The sequence below is a fragment of the Myxocyprinus asiaticus genome, chromosome 12 (genome assembly GCF_019703515.2).
Source record: "Myxocyprinus asiaticus isolate MX2 ecotype Aquarium Trade chromosome 12, UBuf_Myxa_2, whole genome shotgun sequence".
NCBI lineage: Eukaryota > Metazoa > Chordata > Actinopteri > Cypriniformes > Catostomidae > Myxocyprinus > Myxocyprinus asiaticus.
The window spans coordinates 24,830,561-24,845,924 of NC_059355.1; the positions used below are offsets into that span (position 1 = coordinate 24,830,561).

The 15,364-nt window shown below is 39.4% G+C and overlaps 1 protein-coding gene across 1 annotated transcript in view; it reads left to right on the forward strand.

Moving 5' to 3' along the window:
- LOC127448750 (rootletin-like) overlaps nucleotides 1–15,364 on the forward strand; it is a 104,679-nt gene that overhangs the window by 67,940 nt on the left and 21,375 nt on the right. Inside the window, exons 19-24 of the mRNA XM_051711563.1 lie at nucleotides 367–494; nucleotides 842–1,011; nucleotides 2,939–3,106; nucleotides 6,020–6,154; nucleotides 7,747–7,890; nucleotides 10,426–10,664. Of these exons, the coding sequence (XP_051567523.1) occupies nucleotides 367–494; nucleotides 842–1,011; nucleotides 2,939–3,106; nucleotides 6,020–6,154; nucleotides 7,747–7,890; nucleotides 10,426–10,664 (984 nt within the window). The remainder of the gene's footprint in view (nucleotides 1–366; nucleotides 495–841; nucleotides 1,012–2,938; nucleotides 3,107–6,019; nucleotides 6,155–7,746; nucleotides 7,891–10,425; nucleotides 10,665–15,364) is intronic.

The window sequence follows — 15,364 nt, forward strand, 5'->3', positions numbered from 1 at the left end:
ATGTAGCACTACTTCAATGCTGTTGAAGTGACTGAAGGGAAGTCGTTGCTCCCGGGTCCTAATGCCTGCGGAATGCAACCTCTGCCGTGTTCTCACATGTATCTCTTGTACACAGATGTGACTTATCTTAGTTTTTTTTTTTTTTTTTAACAACACATTTTTGACCAGTTGCGACTTTATAAAAAAATGTAAAAAGTATTGTTGCATTTATGTTTGGTGACTCTGAAATTAATCTGAATCCTCTGAATCCTGCAGAAATTAAAGATGTTCATTAACTACCTAAAACAATACATTTTCTTTGTTTTCCTCTCTCACCATCTTTTGGTCTCTATGTTATTTGTTCTCTTGCTTTTTTTCTATTCTCAGGGCTGAAAGAGAGTCTCTAGAGTCAGGCCTTTTCGAAGGACAGGAACTGGCCTCATCGCTGGAGGCCAATCAGGCTAGGCTTGAGGGAGAGAAAGCTAGTCTACAGCAGGCTAACGAGGCTTTGATGCGTGAGTGTCCCTCCAGGGAGCCTCAACCCCTTTTTCACTGACTTGGCTGAATCCACTGGCCATTGGGCCCCAGCAATAGCCCACAAGGGACCCATATTTCAGCCAAGAACTGGGGAACAGCTGAGGGGTCAGCTGAGGTTCTCTAGAGCTTAACAAAGTTCCCTCACAGATAACATCCACATTGTGCTATTTATTTGTTGGTGCTGTCACTATATATTGTGCAGTAATGATTCCAGTGAGCATATAATTTCATATCTTTCCAGCATGTTGGAACTCAGTATGTCCCTAATGTATATTTTAATTAAGAAGCGTGTTTCTCCTCTATGTTTGTTCTTCCCTTTGCACAGGTGAGCTGTCTAGCATTCAGAGTGAACTAGAGCAACATATGACCCGGGCTTTGCAGGAAAAACAGGCATTAGAGTTAAAGCTTGCTCAGACTGAGAGAAACGCACAACAAACCCTCATTACCTCACAACAAAGCCATCAGGAACAACTGCAAACTGAAAGAAAGAACAAGGTATCCATAAGCAGTGCCGGTCTACCCCATTTGGCACCTTAGGCGAGACCACCCCCCCCCCCCCCCCCAATGGGTATAAACTTAAACTATCAAAACATTAAAAATAACAATGTTAGGATGAAATATGGATGTGCATGCTATGGCTTAGGGTAGGGGTCGTAAATGGGTATCACCGTATATAGAAATAAACTTAATGTAAAGTGCACTTAAACCAAGCCAAGTGGTCTGAGATGTTAAAAAAATAAGATGCTCAAAAAAAAGAAAAAAGAAAGAAAAAAAAAAGCAAAGGCACACTGCCCTTAAGATCTATGCACATTGTTAAATATGTTTCACAGTAGGGGCATTTGTAGGCTTTCATCATTACTGGGGAGTCTGGGGCCCATCAAGTACCATGATGTTGTAGGGGGGTCTGGGGGCATGCTCCCCCAAGTTTTATTTATTTATTTATTTATTGCAAAAAGAGCACTAAAGCATTAATTTCTGGTGATTTTAGGAGCATCATTTGAAAATTGTATTTAGTAGCATACTTATATTGTGTAGTATTAATGAAACTATGGACTAAAAACATACTGACACCTTTTAACATGACAGCACAAGATGAAGTTTATCAAAGTTACCTTTCTCAAAAGCCTGCTGTGGCAGTATCATGGTACAGTGATGGTACAGTATGGTAAAACCTTGGTATTTATATACTATATCATGGTATTTATATGATAGGCTACTCCAAGGAACATGTCCATTAACCATTGCTTGGTAAGTTTTGGAACTTTTAAGTGCTTTCATGTAATGTTGGTATTTTTATGCACTTTTAGTTTGAAAATGTCTTTACCTCCAATAGACAATTGTTCACACTGCACTCACACTCGCACATGACCTTCTTCATCACTGGCAAACCATTGAATGCAGCTGCAGATTTTGTTTCAGTGAATTGTAAGTAAACATCCACTTCATTCAGCGTTGTTTTTGTTCTCTGTCTTCTAAAGCATCCCGTTACTGTTTTACTAAGTGACACCGTGCTTCAAACGATTTAGCTCACACATTAGACAAATTCATTGAGAAGAACCCACTCAAAAGAGTGATTATTTGATGACGGTCTGTATGTTCCATGGAGGGCGCCACAACACGTTATCAGAATGCACAGAGCGCATTTTGTTCAAAAAAGATTGGACAGATGCTAAAATTAACTCGGTAGCTCGGCACCCCCAAAGCGATGCCGACCTAGGCAGTCGCCTGTGTCACCTAATGGGTTGACTGGCCCTGTCCATGAGCTTTTGTGATAGAGTGAACCCAGCATGCAACACAACTCATCAAACACCTTAAGCCTAATTTACACAATGTAAAAAGATGACTATTTGAATGAGCTAAAGCACCCTTGGTGAACAAATCCTGCATTTATACTATGAGCTGTGTCGTTTTAAAATTTGTTCGTTGAGGATCACGGAAGGTTGTCAACTTTCAGGTGGATGACACATCAGTAGGAAGTAATAACAATAATGCAGGTCTTTCTTTCAATGCATCAGCGTTTTGATGCAAATCTTTTGAACTTGTTACAGAGCTGGCTATCGAAATTGTAAATAAAGAGCATCACATCCAAAGCACGCCCATGTTTAGTTTTAGCCAATCATCAACATTCTTCGACTAGCTGAGGACTCCTTGGTCAAGAATCACCAAGTTTAAATTAGACTGGTATGCACAGTGTGTTTGTTTCAGACATTTAAAATGAGAACTTCTACAGATTTGGACCTTGACTATCAGTCTGTGAGAGAACTTTGGGAGAAGGATTCTGAATTGGTATGCACTAACGCTAAATTTTAAAACACTGCTGTGGATTTAGAAAGTATGCATTCCAAAGAGTATCCAAAATACTCCCTGGATCAGCCTCTAGATGCTGAACTTCTAACACAAGCACCTGTCCTGTGTGTCTCAGGAACGCATGCGTGCACAGAGGGAGCAGGCAAAGTCGCAACTGCAAGCTGAGTGCGCGGAGCTGCGCATGCAGAGTCGCAGAGAGTTGCAGCAGCTGCAGGAAGAACTGGCCAAACTGCAGCAACACTGTACAGACAGCCTGCTGCAGGCTGAGAGCCATAAACAACAGGTGTGTGTGTGTGTGTGTGTGTGTGTGTGTGTGTGTGTGTGTGTGTGTGTGTGTCTGTGTGTGTGTCTTTCAGTGGAACGGTTTCAAGAACTTTTCAGTCTGATCAAAGGGTGTGTCTGTAGCCCCATATAGCCCTGAAATCTCCTTCGAGTGGCATGTGGGAGAGGGGGAGTGTCTTAAAACTGAGTCGAAAGGTAATTGGTTGCTTACACGAGTCAACTGTCCAATGGCATTTTTAAATTGATTGTCAAAAGGAGAAAGAAAAGCAAATGGCATATGGAAAAAGAAAAGCAAAAGTAAAATAAAGAAGAAAGCCAGTGGCAAATGGAAGAAGAAAAGTAACAGGCAAATGAATTAAGAAAAGCAACTGACAAATGCTTTTTTAAAACTCAATTTAAAAGAAGCATTTAAAAATGACTAATTAATGTGCAATTTTGTGGTTACATTTAATTGCATTTTAAACGTGAATTAAATACATGATTCATTAATGCACACTTTTATTGTTAAAAAATAATTATATTTTAAAATGTGAATTAAATAAACACATTTAAATATGCCTATTTATTTGTCTATTTATAAATTGGTTTATTTATCCATGTTTTTATTATCAAATTAATAGATTGATCATTTATGTTTTCATTCTTTTTTAATTGGTACTCCGAGGCTTCCATACAAGGCTACATGTAAAACTTTAACTAATGTATTATCACTTACTTTATTTTTCAGTCAATGAGTAGAATTCACACGTGATCAGAAAAAGAAGCTGTTTTAACCACTCCATGATGATTTAAAGATATATGCAGTAGATAATGTGCAAATTAGCTAACACGCCATATTATGCGCTGGTTACCCTCTGTTATTGTATTTTGTAATGACACTGATACTACTGCAAGGATGGGTGTATAAAAGAGAGTTAATCATCAGAATATAGACAAAAGAATAATGATTAGAGGCATAATCAAACTTTGGGCAGATGTGTGAATGGCTTTTGTCTGCAGACAGCACATGAGTGAAGCAGCATCTCAAACAACATAGTGAATAGTCACTTTGAGTAGATTTGATTCCTTTTGTAAAAGTTCATGTTACTGAGAGTGATTTCACTGTTCTATAAGATTTTATTTCTCTGTCATGACATGATGTATTATGCACTAGCATAGCCAAGGATGGGCCTGGGTGGGCCGGTGCCACCCACTGGCATTCAGGCCCACCCAATTATTGTCTTATGCCCCTTTTTCAACAACAGCCAATAGCTTACTGGCCTCGAACCACAAACTGCTAATGTCAGAGGCTGTTAGTCTGGATAATGTCATCATCAAAGATTTCAAAACAACAGCAGCTCAAAAAACAAAACTAGATCTCTCTTATTACAGTGAAGCAATTTAGATTGTAAAGACCCGAAACGATGAGGCATGCGTTCAGTTGACAGGCATCCCGTATCGTGCAGCGGCTCCAGCCACTTCTAATAACAAATATTTTAAACAAATGTCATGTATGTGAATTTATTGCAATGAATTGTATTAATTAGGCTATATATTTAAATAACCTCTAACCTGTTCATGAAAACTAAAACTCTAAACTCCATTCACTTTATTTTTTAAGAAAAAATAATGTTAATTACAAATATCACATGCATGAATTGATTTTGAATTGTATTCATTATAACTTATTTTTGTTGCATCAAAAGCAGCTCTTGATGGCAATAAATAAGCTACTCTGAAATAAATTATTTTGGATGATAAAATATGCTCTCAAGACTCCTTTTAAACTCAAGCCTCTGTTTGTATGACTAAAATAAAATTTCCAAATGTCATGCTTGAAATTATTGCGATGTATTTATGTAATAACTTAGGGAAACTGTCAGGTGTAGATAGCTCAGAATATTTTTTATTTACCTTGGAACCTGATTCCTTTATCCTTAATATCTCTTACCTCGCTATCACAGCAGCGTCATCTCTTCCCCACTTTAATAAGAGTAGAGTTGCGACACAGTGACAGGATCAGAGAACAAAAAAGTCATTTTATTGACAGTAAACCATAGCAGAGACATAGTGACAATACCCCTTTCTGTAATTTTTAACCATCATTTTCATCCATTTGGTCCATTCTATGGTTAAAATGTCCAGTCAGGGTAAATCCCCATATCTTCTTCTTTCGGCTGTTCTCGTTAGGGGTCTCCACAGTGGACCATCCGTGATCCGCATATTTGACTTGGCACAGGTTTTATGCCGGATGTCCTTCCTGAGGTAAATCCCCATTTAATAATTAATTATTATTAATCCCCATATAATAATAATTAATATCTGTTCCACAAGTAAGGTTCCATATGTGATGCATGTAACAAAAAAACAAAAACAAAAAAAAGTCTCAATGTACTTAAACATGACTGTTGTTGACTGATCTTTTAATATCGTTAAAGTAGACAACCATTAAGTAACTAAATGTCCTAAATATGCTCCTGGAAACAGTTAGCTAAACATCAAAAACATCAAAAATAAATAAATCAGTAAAAAGTTAACATATCTCATGCAATCGATAATTTATCTTGGCCACCCACCCAAAGGTTTCTGCCAACACTACTTATATTATGCACTGCTGCAATTTATATACAAATGCTTTCCTCTGCAAAATGTTAATATTTACCAGCAAGAAAATGGATTCCTTGTTCAAACAAAGATTACATATTATATTTACTGGCAATACATCTTATTTTAATGGCCTGGTTGTGCAGCTCACCAATTAAGTTAGGGCATCCAACAATGACCAACAGTACAGCGATCTAACAACATAATATGAAAAAAATAAAATCACAGAACATTATGTGTGAACAGGGCATAAAACAGATCTGAGGTCAAAATGTGGCAAATGGCTCATTAATCCTGAGTTGACCGTGCTAATGGGGTTTTTGATTGGTAGGTCCTTTCTCAGAAGGAGGCAGAGAAAGCAACTCTTACAGAGCGCATAATCACCCTGGAGCGTGACATTGAGACAGCTGCCCTGGAAAAGGATCGTATGCGAAGAGACTTCCTGGGTAAACAGGAACAAGACAAGGTAAAATAAATATATCTGTGTATCATGTTTGTACTATTTAGCTATTTAAGCAAAATCACACAAGCAATAGTATTGTTGTTCTGAATATCATCACGGCTGTGGTGCAGCCCAGCCTTGTGCTGCAGGCAATCACAGCTGTACTGAAATTCAGAACAACAGTATGATTGCAAGTGTCATAGTACTTTTATACAACAGCTCAACAAACAAGTAGTATTGAATATTTACATTAAAAAAAGGCTAATTATTTTTTTATGCCAGCAAATATAGTTTCAAAAGAAGCCAAAGCATCAAGCACAATTCAGCTCTCTGTACTTCTCTTATTCTCTGGTTTCGAACTAGTTGTCTTTCGTCCGTGAACGAATCTGTGTTTGAGTAACTCAAAACATAAAAGATGCTCATTTGTCGCCACCTACTGGTGTAAAGATGTAATCTGCAGAAATGGTCACTGAACAAATTTGCGAATGAATTCAAACAAATCTTTTTGTCGAACAGATTCAAAAGACTAACACCCTGTCTACACTGGACGCGTCACGTCAAAAGCAAATAGATCCCATTATAATCAATGAAGCTGCCTACACTGGAAGCATCCGTTGCGACACGACGACAGTAAACAAAGGTCCCATTCCATTTTTCACTGCATGCTATTCCTGCAAACAAGACAAATAAAAAGTTATAAAATTTGCTTTGACGCGTCCAGTGTAGACTGCCTCTAGCCGTTGTGGTGCGTCGCATCAACGTCCGCCCCCAGTGTAGACAGGGGGTCTGTCCTAAAACCTAGTGAGCATCTTCCGGAGGCAGCATTTTAAGGCATTATAGGTGCGCTCCCGACGCGAAGGCTGTTCCAAAAGCTAGGTGTCTTAATTACATTAACTGCCTCATAAGATATCTAATTTTGGCCAAATTCTAAGGTAGCATCGGATGTATCCTTCCCTGGGTAGGCGATCCCAGAATGCACCATGATGAGCTCGGCAGAAAAATATATCCAAGATGGCGGATGAAGTGAGAGAAATTTAGATTATAAATATACTTATAATCCATTCAGTACTGAAAAGGATTGGTAAATAACATTTTAATATGATACAAAACTGACTATTTTACCAAAAATGTGTATGTGCTGTGTGTATTTAGGCTCATCAGAGGATTGCGTTGTTTCCCTTGCATCATCTGTATTGAAATCAGTTGTAAGTCAAGTGTCCCGTGCGCTGCACGTGAGGAGCACTATTTGAATGATGTGTGGAGCTGCCGCCTATGTAGAGCGTTCCAAATCGCTCTCTTATGAGGTATCATTTCAGTAAGGATGCTGCCATATAAGACAGCTGCCTATGTAGGCAGTAGACAACAAGGCAGCTCACTTAGTTTTGGAACAGACCCAAGGTGTCAAGTCACTGGGATGAATCAAAATCCCCACTACTATTTGGAAAGCCGTGAACACAGACAATTAGAGTTAGAAATAATGAAGCATCCTAGTGCTGTTATAGTAATATTAGCACTCTTGGAACACATCCTGGCCAATAAAATTTGAGTGCTGGAACTATCTGTTGTATAAATTACATTATCATTCACATTTTCTCTATCTTACTCTCTCTCTCTAGGACACAGTTTTAGGGTTGCAAGCTGAGCTGCATGGCTTGCGCTGTCGTTTTGAGGAGTCTCTGAGTTCCCGTGAAGTTTCGGAGCGCAGTTTGAATGACCAGATCAGAGAGCTGTCAATGCAGAGGCAGGAGGCTCAGCAAGAGGTCCCACAACTTTAAACTTAACACTCACTTTCCAGGTGTTCTGTCATAGAAACAAATGTATCATCCAGAACATGAGAAACCCATAGCCCATAAGAGCAGTGGTATGTTTGTGCCTGAGCCAAATAAACAACGTGATGTAAGTGAGGGGGTGAGTTAGTTTATTTTGGGCCGTGAGGCAACCCAAGGCACGTTGGGTTCCAGTTTGTACCTACCAAGGGCAGTCCTAGGGAGAATCACTTAGCACAGACTCCTGTTGAACTTGGCATTGGTTGATGTGTTTTGAGCATTTTCTAGATGCCACCAGTTTTACTGGTCAGCACACAGGAAGTTGGTTACTTGATTGCATGTTTGTGCTTATATCTATTCATGTACACCTCCACCTTTAAAGGCATAGCTCACCCAAAAATTAAAATTGCATCATATTTGACTCACCCTCATGTCGTTCCAAACCTGTATGACTTTCTTATGGTGCCAATATACTTTAAGCGAAATCGAGGAAAGAACGGGCGTGACATAATTACAAACCAAAAATCTGCCCAAAAGGTGTTTTTGAGTTTGTTGCGGTGGTTAAACTTTCAAGAAAACCTCCAAAACTTTACCTTTAATCGCATTTAATGAATATAAATAATTATACATTTAATAATGGCCATAGATTAAAAGACAGTAACATAAAATAACTCTAAATAACATAAAATAAATTTTTACACAACTACACTTCACATTTTTCAGTTCTCCTGGTATGACCAGGTGTATTTCCCTGGAGATCCTATTTCAGAATTAGCACCTGCCTCACAGCTTGGCTATTTGCACTCCAACAGTCTAGTGGAAACAAAGAAATTACACTCTTCCACTCTTAATATATCCTTTAATACTACTTAATAATAAATATAAAAGTTGATTGTCGCACAGTGATTTGGTAATGGTGATGGCCCGGAGTTGAGAGAAAGGTTTGATCCTAGTAAAATTAACCATTGTTTTACAATAGTATTATTGTAGTAACCATGTCATGTGATGGAAGACATAGTTTTAATGCAGTTAACCATGGTGTTACTACATTAATATGGTGTTAATATAGTAACCATGTTTAATTTTGTAGTTACTATGATTTTACTGCAAAATACCATGGTGATACTATTGGTAGTGTAGTAAAACCATGGTTAATTTTTGTAGGGGTGGGTGGGTGTAGTGTGTCTTTGGGACACTAAATAAACACACATTTTTGTGTGAGCTATTCCTTTAAGGCTCAAGGTCACTCTTGGGAATGATCTCTGCACAAACATTTAGTTAGATTCTACCACAGCCTCAGGCCACAAATTTGGATGGTAGAAAAATCTTTCCCCAAGCATCCAGGGTAAGTGGAGTGACTCAGTGGCTGTAGTGAGAACTTTCTGTGTGAGGCTGCATGCACACAAAGATGGATTCTTCCCTTCTGTTTGATTATTTTTACTAATCCTCCTCTGAGTTGCCCTGGTCAGACAATGACAAACCACCAGTGGTGAGAGGGTGAGTGAAGGGAACTATAAAAGCAAGAAATGAGAAGGAGGCTCCCTCTATGACATGAAAAAGTTGGAGTTAGGGTTTTTTCACAAATAAGCAGGTGCTCAGGAGTTCATTTTTTTCCTGTACTGTAGTTAAAGTTGTCTTCATGGAAACATCCTCACAACTCTAAAACAAGAGTTCATTTCGTACCCCTTTCACTGTCCTTCTAACCCAACCACTCTATTAATGAATTAAAGCTATGTGGGCTTGGCACAGGCTTATTTCTCTTACATCAAGATTTATGAGAAGAAAACATCTTGTGTGGCCCAGTGAACTTACACACACACTTCTCTCACACACTAGCATCTACGCACACTTGTGCACACCGCTGATGTTTCTCATCATCGCTGCTGCGTGTGGCAGTCTTTGGAGACTGTCCTGTCTTTTTCTCTGTTTTTCTTCTCTCTCTCTTTCTCTCTGCAATCTGGCTGCATTGTGAGAAAAAGCCCCGCTGTAAAACTATTATCTGTAGCCAAGCAATTACTAGAATGTGGGTCATATTCCTGTGTGTTTACATAGGCCAAGAATTTCACCCTGAGCACATTTGATAAAATTTTTACCAGCGCAACTAATTACTGGATATATTTCACATGCACTTGAAACACATTTTTAGGTGCATATCAGAATGTGCCCTGAAATCCATGAAAGGAGGCAGAGCTCCTTGGATGAGTCAGACACTCACATGCTTTGAGAAGCTGAATGGAACAAAGCAGTGGAATTTTACTAATAGGCTGTGTTTCCATTTCATTCATCTCATGGAAAATGAAATGGAATTGTCCTCAGCAAAATAGTGCCACTAATGGAATATGACTGTTAGAAGTATTCCTCCCCCCGTGGTGTCACCTCACCATACTTGAGTCATTTAAAAGGCTTTATTTTAGATAAAGTTAGACCATTACACTCAAACACTGATCTGATCACTACACATAATTCTTTTTCTATATTTACAATATAATTTGGTTTAATTTCTTTCATTTTCATCCCTCTCTGAATCAGGTGGAGCGGTTGAGGAGGGAGCTGAGTGAGGTGGAGGAGAGCAGGGACTCTGGTCGTAAGGAACTGATCGAGGCCCATCAAGAGCTGAGGGAGTGTTTGCAGGTCAGGGATGCTGAACGGCGTGAGACCTTGGAACTGAAGAGAGCTTTAGGAGATGCTGTGAGAGAGAAAGAGGCCATCCAGACTTCCAACCAAGAACTCCGAACAGCTGTGAAGAGGACGGAGTTTGAAAACAACAGGTCTAGCATATAGTCTTATTCAATTGTGGATACCTTCTGTATCATATGTCTGCACCTTACTGAAGGAATAGTTCACCCAAAAAGGAAAATTCTTTCATTTAAAAATTATTTACATATCACCCTTATGCCATTCCAACCCCATATGATTTTCTTTGTTTTAAAGGACACAATAGGAGATATTTTAAAGAATGTTCCGATCGCTGATTTCAATACAATGGCAGTTGATAATGACTCACTTTAAAGCTTTAAAAAGCACCCAAAAGTGGCAAGTGTCTGAATGGCACAAGCTGATAGGTTTTTTTTTTTTTGGGGGGGGGGGGGTGGTACTGAGAACCACATTATAGCGACCACAAGGAGGTTAACCCTACGTGACTCTACCCACCCTAGCAACCGGCCAATTGGTTGCTTAGGAAGCCTGACTGGAGTCACTCAGCATGCCCTGGATTCGAACTTGCGACTCCAGGTGTGGTAATCAGCAACTTTACTTGCTGAGCTACCCAGGACCCAGCTGATAGGTTCTTTTAACTTGTAATCTGTTAGCCAGTTAGCTTGCTCACATGTGATATGTCAAGCCAATTGGCTCACATGGTGTAAGCTGATAGGTCCTTTGACGTGTAATCGGGTCAATTTGACATTTAAATTTGCTCAGTTTGCAAGTTAGCCTGTATCACTGCAGTGCGCTGCAAGAGTTTTCTATTCTATTTCTATTTGCTCAGGTGGTTGCTGGGTGTTTTCTTCTATCAGATTGCAAGGTAAGGTCTGCTTTTGGCCATGACACATAGAAGCGCATCTGTAGCCAAATCAGGCACTGGCACACATCGCTAAAAAATCGACACACACCTAGGCTTAGTCACTAGTTAAATAAGCTCTGGGCTTTCTTAATGCAGATACACATAACAGGTTACTAGCCATTTAAGCCTTTCAGCCAAGCAGGCCCAGATACAGTACATAAGAGATTTAGTTAGTTAGCATTATGCCATTCAGCCAATCAGGCCAAGGAACACCTAGCTAGCATACACTGTGCACATGGCTGTTCGAAGCAGCAGCAGGACACAAGTCTTGGCAGTTGACCTGCATGTTTGAGTGGTGGTGTTTTGTTTTGTTATGTGTTTGTACAGCTTCCCTGCTTTGTTGGGGTATTGTATTTATGTCTAATTGTGCAGCATCATGTCATATATGGTTCATGCAGCATGTCTTGTGTTTTTCTTATTGTGCAGCAGTAGCAGCATGTCCACATGCTTAACGCAGTATGTCTGTGTATGTTCTAGAAGTAGCAAGTCTCCGTACTTGCTCTGCAGCAGCAGCAGAGTATATATCCTATATTAATATCCTATCAATATGTCATACCCACATTAACATGCTAAATATGTTCAATAGTTGTCATGACTGGAAAGTAGTCCATGTGACTTGTGCTTCATATTCCAAGGCTTCTGAAGGCATACAATCACTGTGTGTGATGAACAGACCAAAATTTACTAACCAACAAGGTTTGATGTTAATGATGTAGTTCAGTGTTGGGGAGTAGCTAACTACAAGTAGCGATGCTAGTAACTTAACTACATTTTTCAGTAGCTTGACAGTAGCTCAGCTGCTTTTTAAATAGTGTAGCTTTTCAAGTAGCGAACTACTTTTCCAGCAAGTAGCAGTGTAGCGTGACCAACAATACATCATGTTTTGGTCCGATTATAACTAAAAGCCTTCTTTATTGCATAGAAGCCAAACTTCTACTGGTAAAACATCTGACAAACTTGCAGCATATTCTGGCTGCTGCTCAGAATCAGGCAGCGTCTTTCTCCTCGTTTGTAATGGCAGGTCACAAACTAAAATAGTGCATTACCGCCATTTACTGTTAAATCAGGCAATATTACGGCTCACTTGGACAAGATGAGACTGTCTGATGGATATGTAAAGCGACCAACCACAGTTTGTTTACTTTTACAAGATGTGCAGGGGCAGGTAAATGTGAAAATGATAAGAACACCATTCTATTCTATGAAGCAAAGAACGTTTCAGACTTTAATAGACAGCACAACAGCATAGTTACCTTTACTTTTGAAAATAAAATTCAATAAAGTTATTATTGCCTTTTGAGGGATTTATTTACTGTTCTGAATGTTTATTTAGTTTCTCATTATCTGTGCATTATTGGGAGCAGCAAGAGAAATAATTCCTATCGTGTAACTCTTCGATAACACACTCTCCATTTCATGTTAAATAAATAAAATTACTGGTAAAATAAATAATTTATTGCATGCATTATTATGTGACTATCCTCAAAGAAAAAGTTATGATCGGACATATTGATATTTCAAAATTAACACACCCATCCTTTTTATCCATGATGGAGCAAGAGATTACGGCAGAATCGGAAGATGGAGAAGCCAATTACCCATGGCCTAACTTGTCCAAGTTCATGTCTCTTAAAGAATCGAACAGTAAAGGTTACACCTTTGTATGCAGTCTATGCAAACCAAAGATTAAAATGTTGTCTAGTCATCATTTTAAATTGATTAACTAGCCTGCTATATTGCACACTATATCAATAGGTCTGTTATAATGATGAATTTTGTTATTATTATTGGATTGATTGTAAAAAAAAAAAAAAGAAAAAAAAAAGATATACTTTATATATTGCCTTAAGTAGCATGAACATAGCTAGCTCCTGAAAATTGTAGTGTAGCTAACTACTTTATCGAAAGGGTAGCTTGAATGTAGCTTAACTACTTTAAATTATGAGTAGCTTGTAGCTTGTCAAACTACAGTTTCAAAGTAGCTTCCCCAACACTGATGTAGTTGCCATATTTGTTTTGGGCTTTGTTTATACAGGAGTTGATCAATAATTTCATTTGACTTGAGTAAATATCAACTTTTCGGTCCAATCATCACTCAAAGTGATTGTATGGCTACAAAAGACTTGCAAAATAGAGTACGAATCATATTGACAATGCTTAATGACACCAACGTGGAAGTTGTGATGAACCCAAATGCGGGTGTTTATTTAAAGGAAACTCAGGAGAAACAGGTAAGTTGTGTATACAGATAGAAGTTTGCAGATCCCAGGAAGTGTTGAAGATCCTTAACAGTTTTAGGAGTTCCCTGATCCACCTGGATTCCTTGCGGGCTGATGTAGTAACCCAGGAATTGGACATGGCTCAGATGGAAAGAGCACTTTCCGGCCTTGAGGAACAACTGGAAGTGGCGCAGATGCTCTAGCACCAGGGCCACGTGCTGACGATGGTTGGTCAGGTTCCGAGAGTAAATCAAGATGTCAACTATATAGACAAGGACAAAACAGTGGAGGTACTCCTGGAACACCTCGTTCATAAAGCCCTGAAATACGGAGGGGGCGTTGACCAGGCCATACGGCATAACTCGGTACTCATAGTGTCCCATTGGTGTCACAAAGGCCGTCTTCCACTCATCCCCCTCCCGTATATGAACGAGGTTGTAAGTGCTGCGGAGGTCAAGCTTAGTGAACACAGTTGCTCCTCTCAGCAGTTCCAGAGCACCAGGGACGAGGGGAAGGGGATACTGGTACTTGACTGTGATGTTGTTTAAACCCCGGTAGTCAATGCACGGTCTCAGACCTCCATCCTTCTTTTGAATGAAGAAGCTCGAGGCAGCAGGGGAAGTGGAGGGACTAATGTAACCTTGGGCTAAAGCTTCCTCAATGTAGCCTGCCACATACGCTCGGTATATACAAAGTCACTTATCTTGAGAAACTGAACAGGGCATCGAAGCACAGGTAGGCGAATTGCAGAGATGGTGAAAGTCACATTGTCAGAGCCGAGGGAGAGTCCATGATGCCTACAATAAGGCTAGACACTGACTGAGGGTGAGAGTGCGGCTTAAGTGTGTGTCCAAACGAGGTGAAGATGAGCTGCAGGTGTGAGTGATTAAAATGCAGGCGAGTGAGAGCGAGTGACTGATGGTGAGGGAGAGTGCCATCATGACAACTGTGGTTTTGATGGTGTTTTTTTTTATCCTTTATAAGGCTTTACAGCCCAGAGTGACTATTCACTTTCATTATATTTTGAAAGATTGTGTGAATATATACACTGGCAGCAAGAAGTTTGGAATAATGTACAGATTTTGCTCTTATGAAATGAAATTGGTACTTTTATTCACCAAAGTAGCATTCAACTGATCACAATTTATAGTCAGGACATTAATAACGTGAAAAATTACTATTGCAATTTAAGAACTTCTTAAACTACTTCAAAGAGTTCTCATAAAAAAATCCTTCACGTGCAGCAATGACAGCTTTGCAGATCCTTGGCATTCAAGCTGTCGGTTTGTCCAGATACTCAGGTGACATTTCACCCCACGCTTCCTGTAGCACTTGCCATAGATGTGGTCTTGTCGGGCATTTCTCAGGCACCTTACAGTCTAGCTGATCCTACAAAAGCTCAATGGAGTTAAGATCCATAACACTCCTTTGCAATTATCTGTTATCTAATGTCTGTGTTTCTTTGCCCATTGTAACCTTTTTCTTTTTGTTTTTCTGTTTCAAAAGTGGCTTTTTCTTCCCATAAGGCCTGCACCCCTGAGTCTTCTCTTTACTGTTGTACATGAAACTAGTGTTGAGCGGGTAGAATTCAATGAAGCTGTCAGCTGAGGACATGTGAGGCATCTATTTATCAAACTAGAGACTCTGATGTACTTATCCTCTTGTTTAGTTGTAATCTGGCCTTCCACAT